Raw genomic sequence first — 20,521 nt, forward strand, 5'->3', positions numbered from 1 at the left:
GCTGCTGGTAAACAACCGCTCCCACAGATGCAGAGACAGGAGAAGCGCCGCACCGAATCCAACATGGTGCCGGCAGTGGACTCAGCTCCCCCCTCTCCTGCTTCTAAGAATACTGCTGCCACACTGGACTAGGCCACAGCTCTTCAGGTACGCAGGTCCCCTGACTCCCCTGTAACCTATGTGGATATGGTGGAATCAATCTCTACTACTATGAGACCGCTAGTAGCACAGGCTGTCTAATATATCACAGCAACTACACCAGCTTACCATGGGGGTCTCTACCAATGAGAAAAGGATAGGCTCCCTATGCCATGACATGTCTAACTCCCAATATGAGATAAAAATGCTTCAGAGAGAAAATCATCAGCTGTGGAACAAGATTGATGGTATTGAGAACAGGTCAAGAAGAAACAATACTGTATAAGGGTGGTAGGAATACCAGAATCAGTTAAAGGCGAAGGCTTACTAACTTTTGTCTCTGTTTCACTGCCTAAATTGCTTGGTATTGAAGAGGAATGTAAAGACTTAGTGGTTGAAAGAGTTCATAGTATAGGTCCCCCCCTGGATCACAAGATACCAGACCCAGAGTCACACTGTTCAGATGCCTGAACTATCTTCATAAGCTTGCTTTCTGGAAAGCGTCACGCAAAATTCAAGATATTACATGGGAGGGAAAGAGGATCTGTCTGTTTCAGGACTTTTCCGCTGAACTTACGAGGGCGCACAAGGCCTTTTCACCAGTCTGTTCCCGTTTGGTTCTGGTAAAGAAAAAAATTGCCCTCATTTACCCGGCCAGTCTCAGAATATTTACTGCTATGCACACTTTGATTTCAATAACCCAGAAGATGCTTTAGCATTCCTCAAGGATGACTCGCATACACATCCAGCAGATATTGCTGACCCCCCAGCACCGCGATCATAATACGTGTCTATGTTGGCTTATTTCTCATTCTACCCCTGTATGGGATAAATCATCAGCCTGCTGCTCCATATTTTTCCTATGCCTGATATTAACTTGTTCTCTATTGCAAAGTTTGTTTCTATTGATATGCATTGTGATATTTTATATGTTACTATTGCCATACTTGACTTGAGATTCACATTTTCTGTCTCTACACCAAATCTCTTTAACGTCTTTATGAGGTTCAAATTATGGTGTTGATGCTTTTATTGATGATGTCAGATGTTTTTGCTGATCCTCTTAGTATTATGTATGTTTGCACTAATGCTATTTTTGGAGCCATTCGAATGGTACCTATCACTGTTACACCATATGCTTCCCCCATCCTCTCTCTCCACACTCCCTCCTCACCCCCACGTCCCATTGCCCCCTTGTCCCTTTTCTCCCTCCCCTCTTCTCTCCCCCCTACACCCCCTCCCCCTTCCTCAATATACCTGAACTTTCACATAGTTGTTATATTTTGTTAATATAGTTTGACTCATCTGGAGCTCAGGGGCCCCTTCATGTTTTCTAACCAAGGGCCTTGGAGTATCTGCATTGCTCCGGTTCCCCTCAGGTGTTATTATATGTTTATACTGCAATGTTCTATGTATTTTCTTTTTATGATCTCTCTCTCTGGAAGTCTGGGATGATTCCTTCATCCACTATTCCAGTTGACATGTGGACCATGTCTTCGGCTCAATCTTATTTGTTTCCCTTGTCATTGTCAGTTCCATCATGTGTCATCCTCCTGCCCTTCTTCTATCTCTCTTTGTTTATCTTCATAGATACTATACCTTTGTCCATGGTCAGCTTATGTGGTTCTCATTTAGTTTTATGTCATGATATCGGAACTCAGAGTAGGTTCCTTTAATGTAGGTGGTTTTTCACTACCCCTTCAAAAGACAAAGGTATTACAGGTTGAGTATCCCATATCCAAATATTTCGAAATACGGAATATTCCGAAATACGGACTTTTTTGACTGAGAGTGAGATAGTGAAAACTTTGTTTTTTGATGGCTCAATGTACACAAACTTTGTTTAATACACAAAGTTATTAAAGATATTGTATTAAATGACCTTCAGGCTGTGTGTATAAGGTGTATATGAAACATAAATGAATTGTGTGAATGTAGACACACTTTGTTTAATGCACAAAGTTACAAAAAATATTGGCTAAAATGACCTTCAGGCTGTATGTATAAGGTGTATATGTAACATAAATGCATTCTGTGCTTAGATTTTGGTCCCATCACCATGATATCTCATTATGGTATGCAATTATTCCAAAATACGGAAAAATCCGATATCCAAAATACCTCTGGTCCCAAGCATTTTGGATAAGGGATACTCAACCTGTATTATATTTGGCTAAGCACAAACTAGACATTGTTTGTTTACAGGAAACCCACCTCACTGCCCCGGAAACAGTCAAGCTCCAAATGTTCAAGTGGAAACTAATTGCAGATGCCCCATTTAATTCCAAATCTAGAGGGGTTGTAATATTGGCATCCAAATCTCTCCCTCTTGAAATACTTTCTACTATCTCAGACCCTAATGACAGATTTGTCATAGTCCCCGTAACAATTTTCAACACTCCGTACGTAATTTGCTCATTATACGCACCCAATGTGTACACCAAATCCTTTTTTAGGCATTTGGTAAGCACATTGACCCTATACTCATCCAACACTATGATTCTCAACTGGATCTCAAACCCCACATTAGATAGATCTCATCAGCGCAAATCTGTCCTTACACTCTCCAAATTAGGAGTCCCCTTTTTGCTTTCGTCTTTGCAACTAATTGACATTTGGTGTGTCACTCATGCCACTATAAAGGAATGTACATGTCAATCCACGGCCCATCACATGTTTTCTCGGATAGACTACACCGAGTTGTCTTTTTCTCTCCTTCCCTAAGTTATTGAAGCTAACATAGAACCGATTGTTCTCTCTGATCATTCTTTAATATGGTTTTCCTTTAGAATACACAGAGAACAATCTCCATTTAAAACTTGGAGATTCTCGACCCACCTTTCTAAATCCCCTAAATTCAAAGCTACCTTAGACATGGCTTGGGATGATTTTCATGCAATACACAGTATCTCATTATATCCAACTCCCCCTTGTATTGGATGACAGCTAAGGCAGTGCTTCAAGGGGTCATTCTTTAATATGAAGCTAATTTATGTAATACTTCCTCAAGGGAATATATAACTCTTCAACAAACACTGATGCTTACATGATTTACACTACCGACCCTTCTCACCTGAATAAGACCAAATACCATACAGCAAAAGCGCACTTTGATAACTTACTACATAATATGACTGATAAATATCAGTTTATTTCAAACTATAAATACCATAAGTTTGGCAATTAAACTAGCAAACTCCCCACTACGATCTTGAATGGTACCAGAATTTCAATGATGATTCATCCACTGAATCTGCCAGATGGCTCTCTTAGTTCATCTAATGTGGAGATCTCCTAATTAATGAGAGATTTTTATGCAGGTTTATATTCCCCCCTCCTTCTATCTTGGCTTCAGGCCACTCTTCTACGCATTCTCCTGTTCCTCCTACAGACCCTGGTCCACCCTTCAATTCCCTCAACTCTCCTCAGACCTAGTGGCTACCCTTAGCCATCCTATTACTCTGGATGAGGTCTGCCATGCCATTGCCTCTTCGAATCAGCCAAGGCCCATGGTCCTGATGGATACAGTGAAGAATTTTATAAAATGTTCAAAGACAGAATTGGTTACATTTTAGTCCCAGTTTTAAACCAAAGTCTCATCTCCAAATCTATCCCATTACAATTTAACTCAGCAATTATTAAAGTTCTCCTGAAACCTGGGAGAGACTTTTCCAAGCCTGCATCCTATCGTCCGATATCTTTACTCAACTGTGACTATAAACTGCTCTCCAAAATTCTAGCTGACCGCCTTAATTTACTCCTTCCACTTATTATCCATCAGGACCAGATGGGCTTTATTAAAGGTAGGCACTCTGGGCCTAATTCAGACCTGATCGCTCGCTAGGATTTTTTGCAGTCCTACGTTCACATAGTCGCCGCCCATAGGGGAGTGTATTTTAGTTTTGCAAGTGTGCGAACGCAAGTGTAGCAGAGCTGTGCAAACAGATTTTGTGCAGTCTCTGAGTAGCCAAAGACTTACTCAGCCGCTGCGATCGCTTCTGCCTATCCAGGACCGGAATTGACGTCAGATACCCTCCCTCTGAATGCTTAGGCACGCCTGAGTTTTTCCAACCACTCCCTGAAAATGGTCAGTTGCCACCCACAAATGCCCTCTTCCTGTCAATCTCCTTGCGATTGCTTGTGCGAATGGATTCTTCGCACAAAGCCATCGCTGAGCGGCGATCTGCTTTGTACCCGTGCAACGCGCCTGCACATTGCGGTGCATATGCATGCGCACTTTAGACCTGAACACAGGCTGTACGAAAATGCAGCCAAGCGATCAGGTCTGAATTAGGCCCTCTGTCCTTAATATTCGGAAAGTTCTGACTGTAGTTCAAGCATTTGCATCTTCTGTTTCACACACTTCTCCTCATTTAATGTTGTTAGTCAACGTTGAATAAGCTTTCAACCTTGTACATTGGCCTCACTTGTTCACTACAATGGAAAGATTTACCTTCCCTCCTCTCTTTATCTCTTTCATTCAAACTATATACACGAATCCTTCTTCCCAAATCTCTTGTAATGGGTTTCTATCCTCTCCCTTTCCGATTCTCAAAGGCACCCATCAAGGATGCCTACTATCCCCATTCCTCTTTGCCCTAGAGATTGAACCCCTCACCATTGCTTTAAGATCCTTGCCAAACTTTACTGGTATTAATGTCTCTAAAATCGAACTCAAATTAGCGCTCTTTGCAGACGATATGCTCCTCTTCATATCCAACCCTACCTCTTTGATTCCTGCAATTATGGAAATTAACTCATTCGGCCCTATATCTGGCTTTAAAATTTATATTAATAGCTCAGGAATTCTGCCTATCACCCCTCTCCCTGCATCTACTGTCGCCTCCCTCCCAATATTATCAGATTTTGTACTTCTATTGGCCCATATAAAAAATCTTGGAGTACATATTACAAATGTCCCCTCCTCTTTCTATAAGACAAATTTCTCACCTCTTCCCTCTAAAGTTAAACTACAACTGGATAATTGGTCCAAACTTCCTCTATCTCTCCTCGGCAGAGCCGCTGTTTTGAAGAGCATTATATTTCCAAAAATGTAATACAGTATTTCCTTCAAATGCTTCCCTGCTGCCTTCACAAAACAGATGTTATACTTTTAAACAAACACATGTCAACCTTCCTATGGGGTGGTAAACGGCCCAGAATGTCCTTATTTAAATTAACTAGGGGCCTAATTCAGACCTGATCGTAGCCACCCTGACATGTGGGGGGACACCCGCACAGGGCTAGTCCACCCCGCATGTCTGGCCCTCCACCCCCGCACAGGTACAAAAGCATTGCACGGTGGCGATGCTTTTGTACCTGAAAAGTAGCTCCCTACCAGCGCAGCTCCTGTGCGCTGGCAGGGAGCCACCCGTCGCTCTCTGAGTCGCAGCGGCTGCGTGTGACATCACACAGCCGCCTCCAACCCCCCCCTCCAACAATCCGGGCATGCCTGCATTGCCCGGACCACACCCCCAAAACGGCGGCCCAACACTGCCGGCCCGCCCCCTCCTACCCAGCGACCGCCTCTGCCTGTCAATCAGGCAGAGGCGATTGCTGGGCAGAGATGACAATCGCAACTCTAACATACGCCGGCGCGAAAATGCACAGCATCGACCAGGTCTGAATTAGCCCCTAGGTCTCATCAAAATGGAGGATTGAATTTGCCAGATTTCTCCCTTTACTCGTTAATTACACATTTTAGATATATTTCAGACTGGCTGCTGGAAAAATCCAGTTTTACTAACTTTGATATAGAACAAATTGCTTTTGAGCCATACTCTCCAGTGGCCCTTCTTCACTCACCTAAAAGTCTCATACCTCAACACATACTTAACCATATTCTTTTCACAGACACCTATACTAGCGGGATTAGTATAAACAAAAAATTTGGAAGATCACACACATTCTCCTTATATTCCTGTGTGGGGCAACCATAATTTTCTTCCTTCTCTCTATAACCCAGCCTTCAAATCATGCCATGCTAATGGACTAGATTTGGCTACAAATTTTTTTGATCCTGGCAGGAAAATTCTTCCATTCTTGGATCTATGCAACAAATATGGTCCACTTAAACATAACTTCTGCCTATATCTTCAACTTCGCCACTATGTTAATTCACTGCCTTTGAGTAATGTCCACTCCAGCACCGACCCCTTACTTTCGCTCATCAACTCGTTACAGCTTCGACCTTTTAAAACCAGTTCTTTATACAGTCTTCTTAGATCACCACAAGCCAATTCCCCTCTTACACAACTTGTAACCTCCTGGCAGGAAGATATTCCTGAAATTACTACTGCGGACTCTTTATTCCATCATTTCTCACGCACAATGGGGCTAATTCAGTAAGGATAGCAAATTCTGCTAATTAGCAGAATTTGACAGAGGTGATCTCATTTTCTGCAGCCCCCCTGCAGAAAATGCGGGTGCAAGATGGGCACTGCACATGCTTGTCCATGTGCAGGACGGGTGCTGCGCATGGCCCTCACCTTTTCAGCATAAAATTCTGGTTGGATCGCACACTGCGATCCAACTGGAATTAGCCCCAATGTCTATACTACAATCTTCCTACCTACAGGAAGTTCACTTTAAAACGCTCCACAGACTTTATATAGCTCCTGCACAATGTAAACATATGGTCCCCTCAGAAACTGATGAATACACTAAATGTAGTATGCTCAATGCCAAATTCTACCATTGTATATGGTCTTGTCGTAAGAGACTGAAATTCTGGTGCAAAATTGTAACATTTCTTAATACTATCTTTGGTCTCCACTTGAGCTTGGGCCTCTTGGCATGTATCTGCATTAACTTTAAAAATTTGCCTATCTACCCACATAATGCTACAGTTGTACCTTTCCTTACAACAACCCTTACACTAGCCAAGAAGTTTATTCTAATTTACTGGATTAAATGGTCATCCTCCTCTACTTTCGAATTACAATCTAGACATCTACAATTATTCTACTTCAACAAATATGCTTTGCCATATAGCCCGCACAATCATATTGGCAAGTTTCTACAAAAGTGGGGTTTCTATATACAGTAACTACATTGGATGAAATCACACAGGCTAATGTATACTGCAATGTAGTCCTGCACCCTCCTAATATAACTCTCTCTTTCTCCTAAACCATACGAGCATATGTCTACTTGGTTTTCCATGTCTTAATTATCTTATCACATCAGTCTGCTATCATGACTTTTTTTTATTGTATTATATCTTCTGAGGATATACCTGTGCTTATTACTTTATTGATAACAATGTATTTTTGTTCTGTTTTATTCTTATCTCTTTTGGGGAGTTAATCATCTACTGGAAGACATCCCTTTCTTGAACTGATATATGCATTAGTGCATTTAATCTTGCTAAACATTCCCTTACCTTAATTTCTGATGGAACCTGTATTTCACGAAAGTATTCAGACCTGTCTCTAAATTACTACAGTAAAGTATATCTTAGATATTTGCTGACTTTCATGGACTCCTCCCCTATCTTTGTTCCTCATGTGCCCCTCATGTGTCTAGTCAAGCGTCTTCCCCCACATGCTAAAAATTAAATAGTTGATTGTGTAAGGTTGTCAACATTCTGTAGACTCGGATAACTACTTTTATATCTGGATCTGAACTTTACAGTTTTTGCATATTGTTTCTTTTGATATATTTTTTCAACTAGTGACAAGGTAATCTATTACTAATCTTGTTACCAAAATTACTTTTATGCTCGACTGGTCCTGATTTGTATTGTAAGATATATGTTTTGCAAAAAAATTCTGTATTGCTTGTCATTAAAAATTCCTCAATAAAAATGTTACAACAAAAATAAAAAACAAAAAAGGGGTTTTGAAAATGTTCTTTCAGTGGATGGTGTCATGTTGTCACATGTACCAAAGTTAAAATATCCCCATTTTGTGTTGCTTGGAGAGATTTTATAATGTCTGGACAAGCACAAACGGCGGAGGTGATGCGACAGTTGGTGGTCCCAGGACCATTCAGAAAACAGGTATTGGTTTGGGCTCATGCAGTTCCCAGCGGTGGTCATTTGGGATGTTATAAGATGGTGGAGAGAATAACCTCTCAGTTCTTTTGGCCAGGTGTTTATGCTGAAGTCTCTCGGTTTTGTTCTGCTTGTTCAGAGTGTCAAAAAACAGAGGTAAACCGACAATCTCCTGCTCCACTGATACCTCTTACAATTGTAGGGGTCCCTTTTGGAAAAATAGGGGTTGATTTAGTGAGTCCAATTGAACCACTTTCTAAAAGTTATAAATTAATTTTAGTTGTAGTGGATTGCGCCACACGTTATCCGAAGGTATTTCTCTTGAGGGTCGCCACAGCCAACAGGCCACAACTAAATTGTTGGAGCTGTTTTCCAGGGTTGAGTTACCTGAAGAAATCCTTACCGACCAGGGAACAAACTTTATATCCAAATGAATGCAGGAAGTGTTAAAGTTGTTAAAAAATAAATCTGTCAGAACCTCAGTATATCATCCCCAAACTGATGGCTTAGTGGAAAGGTTCAATCGTACATTAATATCTATGTTGAAGAATTTTATGGACACAGAAAAAAGGTGCTATGAGCTTCTTCCCTATTTCTTGTGTGCAATCAGGGAAGTACCCCAGGCTTCTACTGGCTTTGCCCCTATTGAGCTTGTGTATGGGAGAAAACCACATGGTGTTCTTGATCTTTTGCATGAGCATGGGAAGAACAGCCAATAGAGGGCGAAAGAGTCCTTCAATATGTGGTTCAGATGTGTAATCGCATAGACCTAGTAGGTCAATTGGCCTGGGAGAATTTGGCAAATGCCCAGGAGGCTCAAAAACTTCTCTATAACCGCAATGCCCGAACTAGAGTTTTTTCACCAGGTGATAAAGTCTTTCTGTTGCTGCCTACTCAGGCACATCTTGTCTAGTCTGTCTGCAGTTAACTCTTGCCTTGCCAGCTGCTAAACTGGTATATGTTGTTTTTGTATGTATATACTGAACGTACACCAGTATTAGTAGTTGAGATATTATATCTGTTATCTATATATATATATATATATATATATATATATACACACACACACACAGTGTGTGTGTATGTATATATATATATATATATATGTTGTTTTTTGTCAGATGATTATGTTTTAATATTTAAATAAACCCTTTTCAAGTGAGAAACTCTCTGAATGGTTTATTTGTATTAAAATAGTTTTGTTATATGGTTCACAAGGCACCAGTTATGTGCTAGGAAATTTCTGTAAAAGTTTCATTATTATGTGTACAAGTGGAGGACCTCACATTTCTGGACAGCAGCAGACAAGGTAGTCTGCTCTATTAATACAATGGAAGTCCCTTCTTATACAACATTGCCCTTAAAAATGTTTTTGTTTTTTTTTACCTTGGAGGCAGTATACACAGTCGCAAGAGGCATTGGCTTGCAGCACGTTGCAGAGACCACATTGATAATGGCTCCTCTCTTACGCTGCACCATGCCCGGGAGCACTACATATACCATCATAACAGCTGCAGCAATGTTGACATTGATGATCTCCAAACTTTTAATCTCTGGTACTTCCATAAGGCATGCAGGGTAGTCATAACACACACCAGCATTGTTAACCAAAATTCCGACATCCACGTCATTAAGAGCCTCCTTAATGGGAGGAAACACTTCACGGCCCTTGCTGAAATCAGCCACTATGAAACGAGTTTTCACGCCATAGGCAGATGTTATTGACTCAGACACACTGCAAAGCTTCTCAGTGTTACGGCCTAAAAGGATGATGTTCACACCTTGACTCGCCAGCTCCTCAGCATATGCTTTACCAATTCCGTCTGTGGCTCCTGGGGTACAAATATAATATTGTATTACAACTTGTAACAAAGGTTTGAAGAGTCTAAACATTTTTGAAAATAATTACATACAGTATTTGGCCAATCCTCACTACGTCAAACAGCAATACAGAGGACATTAACATTGGAACAAGCTTCCATTACTTGGTATAGGTCTAATCATCTTGATGAAAATGAATATGTTCCTATGCTTGCTGTACTTATTCCAATCCTTACCAGTTACTAAACCTTTCCAGCTAATGATCAAGACAGCTGCATCCACAATCTTAAAACAGTGATCTCAGAATTCTTGTGGGTTGCTAGGTAAGGTGGTGCAGGAATTCTGAGACAAAGCGGCAGAACAAAGGGACAAGGAAACGCCTTATTCTAAGTGTGAAAGGTACTGATCTAAATTTTACTTATGTCAATAGAGTTTTTCAGAATCAGTAAGATAATTAATATACTTTTTTTTTCAAAATATTTTATTGGACATTCACAAAAAAAATATAAGCATACATCACAATATACAACAACTTAAGGTGATGACAGCGGATCAACATGGCATAATAGAAAAATAGGCATTAGTGGTCAGGCAAAGGAAGAAACGAGTTACAAACTATGTCAGTTTTACAATTCCTAGAATGGGGGGTGACCTAGGATAAGCAATTCAAGATTGTACCAAGTGGTATGTTTTACAGCCTGTCGAAGGGGAGTTTTGATAGTACCATCAAGCATCCGTACATAGGGGAGCCAAATATCAAAGAATTTTTCAATTTTACATTCCTTATCAATAGACATCTCAAGCCACTCCATATGAAATAGATATGATAATCTTGGCAATAACAAAGCTAGGGACAATGAATCAGTAGCTATCCATTGTGACAGGATAGTCTTTTTGCTTGCAGCTGCTATTTTGGTCAATAGCCTGCGATGGCCAAGGGTCAGCTCAGGCGTTGAAGATTGACAGTGGACGTCCCAAATAGCCCATTCAGGGGTGGCCACCACATCGATATGCAGTGTATTTTTAACATAGTTTTGTACTAAATCCCAAAACTTGAGGACTTCAGGACAGCTCCATAAACAGTGATATATATCTGCCTCAGGCGCTCCGAATTTAAAACATTTGGAGTCAGGAGCCGTACCCATTTGGAAACGTAATTTCGGTGTGATATAGGAGCGATGTAATATTTGGTAGTTCATTTCAGCATATGATGTTTACGAGAGAGTTTTGTTGATTTTGTTAAATGCTGTGAGGATATCAGATGTGGTGATAGTTGGGAAGTCCACTGCCCATTTAGTCAGTCCTGATTGTGTAGTTTCCCAGTCTATGGTTCTTTTGAGAAATGTGTAAAGAAAGGCCGTAGAATAGTGAATCTTAGGTGTGGCTTGTAGAACGACATCTAAATTGTTAGTTTTGTCTTGTACTGTCATTGTGGCTAATGATTTGTGGAGATAGCTACGAATCTGAAAATACACAAATAGTGGGATTGGAAGTGGTGGAAACCTCTCGCAAAGAGTAGAATATGTGCAAATCTGGTAGGTGTCTCTGTCAATCAACTGGTACAGTAATCTAATGTCTTGATTTGCCAGAGCAACCAACGTGTTATGTATAGTCGTCCTGCGAAAATCTGGGTTGTGTGATAAGGGGAGAAAGGTGGTGTTATGGCTGGAGACGCCCATCCTAGAACGTGCTTGTCTCCAAGCCGTGCATGTTGACATTAATAGGATGTTACTTTTTATCTGAGGGGGGAAAGAGGACGGACGTGTGTGTAGCAAGCCAACGAGTGAGGTGTCAGGACAAAAGGCCTGTTCCAAGCCGGTGTTATCGAAAACCTCCGTCCCATATATCCAGTCGACTGCGTAACGATAATTTGCAGCCAGCATATAACTTCTGATGCAGGGTAAGTTGACACCACCCATCTTTTGCGATTGGCACAGCTTAAATAGCGAGATTCTAGGTTTTTTATGTGCCCAGATAAATTCACTAAAGGCCTTCTTAAGAGTTTTCAGGTCTGCCTTGGAAATCAGTAAAGGTAACATTTGAATAGGGTATAGTAATCTCAGAAAGGTGATCATTTTAATCAATTGACATCTGCCTAGATAAGAGAGGGTAAGTGCTTCCACTTCTGAAAGTCGTCTAGGATACATGCAATGACCCGTGGGAAGTTGTATCTATATAAATCAGCTGGGTTAACAGGTATTTTAAGGCCTAGGTATGTGATCGTCTGTTTTGCCCATTGAAAAGGGAATTGGTCATCCCAGTCGCGGGTCGCTCCGGGATGGAGGGCTAGAGCTTCAGTTTTAGATTTATTGATCTTGAACCCAGAAATTGATTCAAAAACCGCCAGCAGAGACAATAAGCTAGGAAACGCATCTTTGGGATTCGAGAAGTATAGCAGTAAGTCATCGGCATAGGCCGTGACTTTAAGATCCTGATTACCAATTTTAATCCCGCGCCAGGTGGTATTTAGGTGTCTAATGAGCGGGTCCAGTGCAAGGTCAAATAAAAGTGGGGATAATGGACATCCCTGTCTCGTGCCTCTATGCAACATAAAGTTATCAGTGTTCATTCCATTCATTGTGAGGAACGCGGCCGGAGAAGCATAGATGGTGCGGAAAAATTTAACAAAATCAGCCCCAAATCCCTGACAGTGAAGGACTCTCAGCAGATGTGACCACGACACACGGTCAAATGCCTTATCAGCGTCGCAACTCACCAGCAGGGACATTCCCCCCGGTGACTGGGTCGACGTGGTCAATGCTGCCAACAATTGTCTAATATTATGTACTGAAGTTCTTCCCTTCACGAAGCCGGTCTGGGATGGGTGTAATATCGTGGGTAGTATAAGATGCAGCCTATGCGCCATAAGAGCAGTTAGAATCTTAAAGTCCTGGTTTAGAAGGGAAATTGGGCGATATGACTGGACTTGGGTGGGGTCTTTCCCCAGTTTTGGTAGTACTATCACACGGGCCTGAGGAGGAGCAACATTTCCCGATAAAATGGAATTAATTAGTGATAGGAGATGAGGTGTACTCTGCACTCAAACCGTCTGGGCCAGGAGATTTGCCGTTAGCTAATTGTTTAACCATCGTCAATAATTCTAAATCAGTGACCGGTGCCATGAGGGAAGTTCTGTCATCTTCAGTCAGTGTAGGGGATCCGGCAGAGCGGAGGAAGGCCATGCCACCGATAGGGTCATCCGGTGGGGCAGTGTAAAGTTCCTTATAATAGGTCAAGAAGGAGTCAGCGATGACTGTTGGGTCAGAGGACAGTTGAGGGCCTGCGTGCAGGGATAAAATAGTTGGGGTGGGGCGCTGACTACGAACCATGTTCGCTAGAAGCTTGCCTGCTTTATTACCCCACTTATAATATCTATGTTTTTGAAAATACAGGGCGTATTGTGCCCTTTCCGTGCAGAGAGTATCATAGAGGTGTTTTGTTTCGGTATAAGTTCTACGGTTATCATCTGTTGGGGAAGATAGCAGTTGTGCATATGAATTAGTGAATGCCAGACCCAGGTCCCGATATCGCTGATTAAGGTTCCTACGCTTATTTGCAACATATGCAATTACGTAACCCCTCATCACCGGCTTGGAGGCAGACCAGAAGAGATTTATATCACCTTCGTGCTGTGCATTATCTTTAGCATAATGTATAAAATTAGTCTCTAAGTAAATCTTAAATTCAGGAGATGTGTATAGGTTTGAGGGAAATCTCCAATTAAAAGAGGTAGTTTTGGGAGACTGCAGGTCTAATGTGAACCATGTGGGTGCATGGTCAGAGATGGCAATGTTTTCCACTTTGGAGTCGCCTACCCTGGAGAGCAGTGTATCAGAGAGCATCCAGTAGTCAATTCGGCTGGAAGTAGCATGTGGGTATGAGAAGAACGTATATTCTCGGCCGACAGGATGTTGATGTCGCCAAGGGTCTACCAAATTAAGTGAGGATGATAAAAATTGTAATGCGGCTGGTGTGGAGTGTGTGCGGCCACTAGATGTGTCTGATCTATTTGATCTATCCAAAGTCGGGTGAAGTGTAGAATTAAAATCTCCTCCAATTATTAGCCTGCCCTCCACCCATTCCTGAAGTCGGACATATATGTCCGTGAAGAAAGCGTTATGTTCTGAATTAGGTGCGTATAAAGTCACAAGGGTATAAAGTTCCCCTTCCAGTTGTAATTTTATGAACAGAAACCGGCCTTCGTCATCAGCACGGGTATCTAGTATAGTATATCTGAGAGATTTATGAAATATAATTATCAAACCCCTTTTTTTTAAGTAAACGAGGCCGATTTGTAGTCTTGAAACCAATTGTCCCTCAGGACATTAGGGTCTCCTAATTTCCAGTGCGTCTCCTGTAACATCGCAACATCTGGCCATAGACGCTTAAGGTGCTGCAATATCTTTCTACGCTTAATCGGGGTATTTAAGCCTTCAACGTTCCAAGTAAGGAACTTGAGGCTTGTCTTAGTCTCCGAAGAAACCGTCATTTCAAACAAAAATCAACCGATGCCTGTCCTGTCGGACATACAAAACAATAATACAGTAAACCATGTGGCTCCCCCTATCCCAGCGAGTAGGGAGGTCCAACTATTGTAAATACTGAGAAATCTATACCATGTGATCAGTAGGAAAAACTGTTGTATGCAATATATAGTGGTGTGTCCATTTTCTAATGTTATTTTTTTAACCCAAAACAGTGGTCCAAAGGACACTTTATAAACCATAAACATAATTCTATCTAAATAAACATAAAAGGGAGGGGGAAGAAAGGGGATCAGGATTAAGAAGAGAGGGAGAAGGCGGAGGAGGGGGGGGGGGGGTTGGGGTGTCCAGGAACAGTCAGTTCCACAAATATACTGTGCAGCAATAATCATAACAATAAGGCAGTTTGTAATCAGCCATACATTACCAAACATGAAAGTAGTAAGAAGGATTAGTAATATTCTGAGTCCATGGGAAAACATGTTATAAGTCTTTGTCTCTGGAGGCCGGCGAGGACGGACCTCGTAACGATTCCGCAAACGTCTTGGCTGCTGAAGAGGTGTCGAACTAATACGTTTTCCCATTATATTGAGCACGAAGCTTTGCTGGATAAAGCAAGGCGAAGCGGATTCCCTCTTCAAATAGGATTTTGCAAGCTGGGGAGAATTCCTGCCTTCTCATGGCTACATTATACGAAAAGTCTTGGAACAGAAGCAACTTATCGCCGTGGTAGGCGAGGCCTTGAGCTTTGCGATATGCTTCCATCACCTTGACCTTGTCCGTGTAGTTAAGAAATTTAAATATAACTGGCCGGGGTCTACGGCGATCCGCCTGGAAGTCAGGGCCAATGCGGTGAGCTTGCTCAATCAACATGGATTCGCCTTCCGTCAAACAACCGAGTTCCGTCGGCAGCCAGGCAGAAACTAAGAACATCAACTCCCGAGGTTTAACAGATTCCGGCAAGCCGATCAGCCGGAGATTATTTTGACGATTACGATTTTCTAAATCTTCGAGCTTTTCATGTATTGCAGAGATAGTGGATGTTTGACTATCGACGACAGAATGTGTTGCCGTCAGATCATCTTCCAGGTTCGAGACACGTTGTTCGGCCTCGTCCAGCCGGGAGCTGTGCTCTTTTAGCTGCGTCATGGTGGAGTCAATGGCGTCTTTCAGACCAGCAAGTTTTTTATCCAACAGCGTTGAGAGGATGTCAGAGATTTCCTGCGCCCTGGTCACTGCGTCCGCCGTGTATCTAGAGGGGTCCGGCACACTGTCCAAGACATTGGCGTTGGGTGAAGGAGGTGGAGAACATGCATGCGTGGAGGCCGAGGCCCTAGTCTCCTTAGTTTTCGCCGGTGCGGATCCGCGACCCCCTCGCTGAGATTTCGCCACGTATTTATCCATGACAATAAAAAGAAGATGCGTCGTGTCACGATGAGAAAGTAGGTGAAATCAGTTATCCTGCCCTGCAGGGAGTATTGCGTCTGTTGAGTTACAAGTGCGTAGGCACAGCTGACGACAGAGTGGCACGTCAAGCGCTTGTGGGATAATATATATTCTGTGCGCAGCAACTCCAGAAGTTATGCGAGGGTCAATGATCTCTCCTCTCTCTCCGCAGATAAAAGTGTCGGCACAAATGGGAGGTAGGCAGGGTTGTAGGGAGTACAAGTAATCCCTCTTCTCCCGAGGGGAGCAGAGTAGGAGTGCTGCTCTTATGGTTCTTGTGGCGCCTGTGGTCTGTGAGAGGCACCAGGCAGGGACTCAGGCAGCAGGGGATCATGCAGGGCACAGTCAGCAACGTTAAAGAGCACACTGTGGGTTAATATTGTGTGGTGTGCTTTTATGTTGCTCAGCTGAGGGGTCCGGCACGGACAGAAGCTGTACCTGTAGTGCGGGGGAGGGGGGGGCCTGCACGGTGCTCTCCCCGGACATCAAGCAGCGTCTCCAGCGGCGTCCTCTCTCCGGAGGCTGAGCTCTGTTCCGTTGCCTAGCAGCGTCCGCCGCAACGAGCCGGAGCACAGGGACGTGGGGAGCCGGCTGCAGTCACCCGCTTCGCTCGTCCCGGGAGGCAGGTAGGGTGGGGAAGAAGGGGAGCAGGGCGCCCGGCCACTCTCAAAATGGGGGCCGCGGGCAGTAGACGCCACAGCTGGCTTCCGGAATCTGAGGTTGGAGGCGGTGGGGAGCCGGGGTGATGGTACCCTCTTGCCCACCTCAATCTCCGCCAGGCCCTATGATAATTTGAGGGTCTGGAGTGTGATATAAATCCCCTTATTAAGCAATAAAGAAGCAAGGGGACAGAGAGCTCTGTTAAAATGCGGCCAGTCGTAGGTCCGCCCACCGGAAGTCCTAATTAATATACTTTAACAGTATTTTCTGAAGGCTTTTTATGTTCTTACACTGCTTCTTGAATCAATAATGTAGGCCATACAGTCCCTTGCTAAAGTATTCACCCCCCTTTATATTTTTCATGTTTTGTTGCCTCACAACCTGGAATTAAAATGGATTGTTTGAAGGTTTGCATAATTTCATTCACAGATCATGCCTACAACTTTGAAGATGCTTTTTTTTCATTGTGAAGCAAACAACAAATAGGACAAAATAACAGAAAACTTCAGTGTGCATAACTATTCACCCCCCTAAAGTCATTACTTTGTAGATCCACCTTTTGCGGCAATTACAGCTGCAAGTCACTTTTGATAAGTCTCTATGAGCTTGCCACATCTTGCCACTGGGATTTCTGCCCATTCCTCAAAGCAAACTGCTCCAGCTCCTTCATGTTGCATGGTTTCCGCTTGTGAACAGCAATCTTCAAGTTTGACCACAAATTCTCAATTTGATTGAGATCTGGGCTTTGACTAGGCCATTCCAACACATTTAAATGTTTCCCCTTAAACCACTTAAGTGTTACTTTAGCAGTATACTTCGGGTCATTGTCTTGCTGGAAGGTCAACCTCCGTCCCAGTCTCAAATCACAGGTAGACTGAAACAAGTTTTCCTTAAGAATATCCCTGTATTTAGCACCATCCATCTTTCCCTCGACTCGAAACAGTTTCCCAATCCCTGCTGCTGAAAAACATCCCCACAGCATGATGCTGCCACCACCATGTTTCACTGTGGGGATGGTGTTCTTGGGGTGATGGGACGTGTTGGGTTTGCGCCTGACATAGCATTTTCCTTGGTGGCTGAAAAGTTCAATTTTAGTCTCATCTGATCAAAGCACCTTCCTCCATACATTTGGGGAGTTGTCCACATGCCTTTTGGCAAACTCAAAATGTGCCTTCTTGTTTTTAACACTAAGTAATGGCTTTTTTCTGGCCACTCTTCCATAAAGCCCAGCTCTATGGAGTGCACGGCTTATTGTGGACACGTGCAGATACACCAGTCTCTGCTGTGGAACTCTGCAGCTCCTTCAGGGTTACCTTTGGTCTCTGTGCTGCCTCTCTGATTAATGCCCTCTTTGCCCAGTCTGTGAGTTTTGGTGGCCAGCCCGCTCTTGGCAGGTTTGTTGTGGTACTATGTTCTTTCCATTTGAAAATGATGGATTTGATGGTGCTCCGGGGAATCATCAAAGATTTGGATATTTTTTTATAACCCAACCCTGACTTGTACTTCTCAACAGCTTTGTCCCTGACTTGTTTGGAGAGCTCCTTGGTCTTCATGGTGTGATGCCTCTTGCTTAGTGGTGTTGCAGCCTCTGGGGACTTTCAGAAAAGGTGTGTTTATACTGACAGATCATGTGACACTTAGATTGCACACAGGTGGACTTCATTTCACTAATTATGTGACTTCTGAAGGTAATTGGTTGCACCAGAACTTTTGAGGGGCTTCATAGCAAAGGGGGTGAATACATATGCACATGCCAATTTTCATATTTTTATTTATAAAAATTATTTTTTTATACAACTTAGACTATTTTGTGCAGATAAATAAAAAATTAAATTACAGGTTGTAATGTAACAAAATAGGTAAAAAGCCTAGGGGAGTGAATACTTTAGCAAGGCACTGTATTTGCTCTTCTCACACAACCACATTTCAGATTTCCATTACGTTCCTAGTTTTACTATTTTTCACAATTTTTATCTACTTTTTTTTATCATATTCCTGGTGGGTTTAAGCTCAAATTTTACACCATCATTAATTTTAAGTACAATACATGCTAGCGTGATAAACCAGTGAGAGAGAGAGAAATACCCTGTAAGGCCTTAGGAGGGAAACACTAGGACGTCTGGAGACACCCCAGGGAAGTGATCCACTGGTCTAAAGTGGAAACATCCAAGACACACAGGAAGAGGAGTCTGTATGTATGCACCAACAGAGACCCGGGCTGGGAGAAGTGTTCTGCGGCTGGCAGTGATGAGCTGTGAGATGGAGGTGAGAGGCTCCATGACCGAGCACCGAGGAAACACTAGGAGAGAGGGTCGTGACTAAGGGCAATCAAGAGGAGGTGGCCACTGAGTAAGAGCAACCAGAAAGACAGGGAGCGGCGGCTTGGGCTCTGGAGGTCTAGATTGGGGGCAGCACAGAAGGGCAGCCATTTAAGTGGGATGCCGGATCAATGGTGGATAAAACCCTGAGGTGGCATCTGGTGAGAGGCACAGTGAAAAGGGGCTTCTGGCTGCTGAGAATGGAGGGGTCTGGAGGCAGCGTGGACCGGGTGTTTGTAGAACCCAGAATATTGCATCATCCTGTACTCACCTCACACATATGTTGAAAAGCAGTAGCAGGGGGTTATATTGAGAATGAGAACCACCTACTGTATATGTAGTGAATGCACAGAAGAGTATATCTAAGCCCATTGCAAAGAATATAAAGATATACAGTGCATCCTGAAAGTATTCACAGCTCTTCCACATTTTGTTATATTACAGCCTTATTTCAAAATGGAATAAATTAATTTTTTCCCCTCAAAATTCTACACACAATACCCCATAATGACAATGTGAAAAGTTTTTTTGAGAGTTGTGCAAATTTATTAAAAATAAAAAACTAAGAAATCACATGTACATAAATATTCACAGCCTTTGCTCTATACTTTGTTGATGCACCTTTGGCAGCAATTACAGCCTCAAGTCTTTTTGAATATGATGCCACAAGCTTGGCACACCTATATTTGGGCAGTTTTGCCCATTCCTCTTTGCAGCACCTTTCAAGCTCCATCAGATTGGATGGGAAGCGTCAGTGCACAGCCATTTTCAGATCTCTCCAGAGAAGTTCAATCAGATTCAAGTATGCAAACAAATAAACGATAAAAAACTAGCGCTGCTGATGTTTTATAAATTATTAAAACAGTAGAACTTTCACAATGAAACATCTGATGGGGGAGTTTTAAAAACGAAATGCTTCATCCACAATCTGTCCTCAAATGGCTCCACGTATTTAGAAAGACACTCACATCAATATTCAGCCTCGCGTTCCTATAAGGGTATATTTATGGCTATAGGAAATAGCTGGTGCTCTTTTCAATCACAGTGAACCATAAGAATGACACTTACATTAAAGTTCAGTCTCGAGTGCACTGAAAGGTTTCTTTTTATTTCTCCACTGACTGCAGACAGGAGACAGGCAGACGGTAGTGCTTAAAAATGTACACAAATTTATTCATGAAGCATAAAAACACACGAATACTGCAACACACGTCCCGCAGCTGATGGATGGTCGTCACAGCATAAAAACTTCAACCGGTTTCAAGGATTATCTCCCCTTTGTCAAGAAGTGCTGTATGGATCCCAGGTTCCCAACTTTATCCTGGATGAATTCACCTGTCTCCTGTCTGCAGTGAGTGGAGAAATAAAAAGAAACCTTTCAGTACATTCGAACCTGAACTTCAATGTAAGTGTCATTCTTATGGTTCACTGTGATTGAAAAGAGCACCAGCTATTTCCTATAGCCATAGAGATACCCTTATAGGAACGCGAGGCTGAATATTGATGTGAGTGTCTTTCTAAATACGTGGAGCCATTTGAGGGCAGATTGTGGATGAAGCATTTCGTTTCTAAAACTCCCCCATCAGATGTTTCATTGTGAAAGTTCTACTGTTTTAAAGTTTTAATAATTTATAAAACATCAGCAGCGCTAGTTTTTT

At 42.6% G+C, this 20,521-nt stretch overlaps 1 protein-coding gene across 1 annotated transcript in view; it reads right to left on the reverse strand.

Moving 5' to 3' along the window:
• Window positions 1–20,521, reverse strand: part of LOC134970146 (inactive hydroxysteroid dehydrogenase-like protein 1) — a 106,577-nt gene that overhangs the window by 25,913 nt on the left and 60,143 nt on the right. The window contains exon 2 of the mRNA XM_063946190.1: window positions 9,521–9,966. Coding sequence (XP_063802260.1) covers window positions 9,521–9,966 — 446 coding nt within the window. The remainder of the gene's footprint in view (window positions 1–9,520; window positions 9,967–20,521) is intronic.

Source organism: Pseudophryne corroboree, chromosome 11, assembly GCF_028390025.1.
Source record: "Pseudophryne corroboree isolate aPseCor3 chromosome 11, aPseCor3.hap2, whole genome shotgun sequence".
NCBI lineage: Eukaryota > Metazoa > Chordata > Amphibia > Anura > Myobatrachidae > Pseudophryne > Pseudophryne corroboree.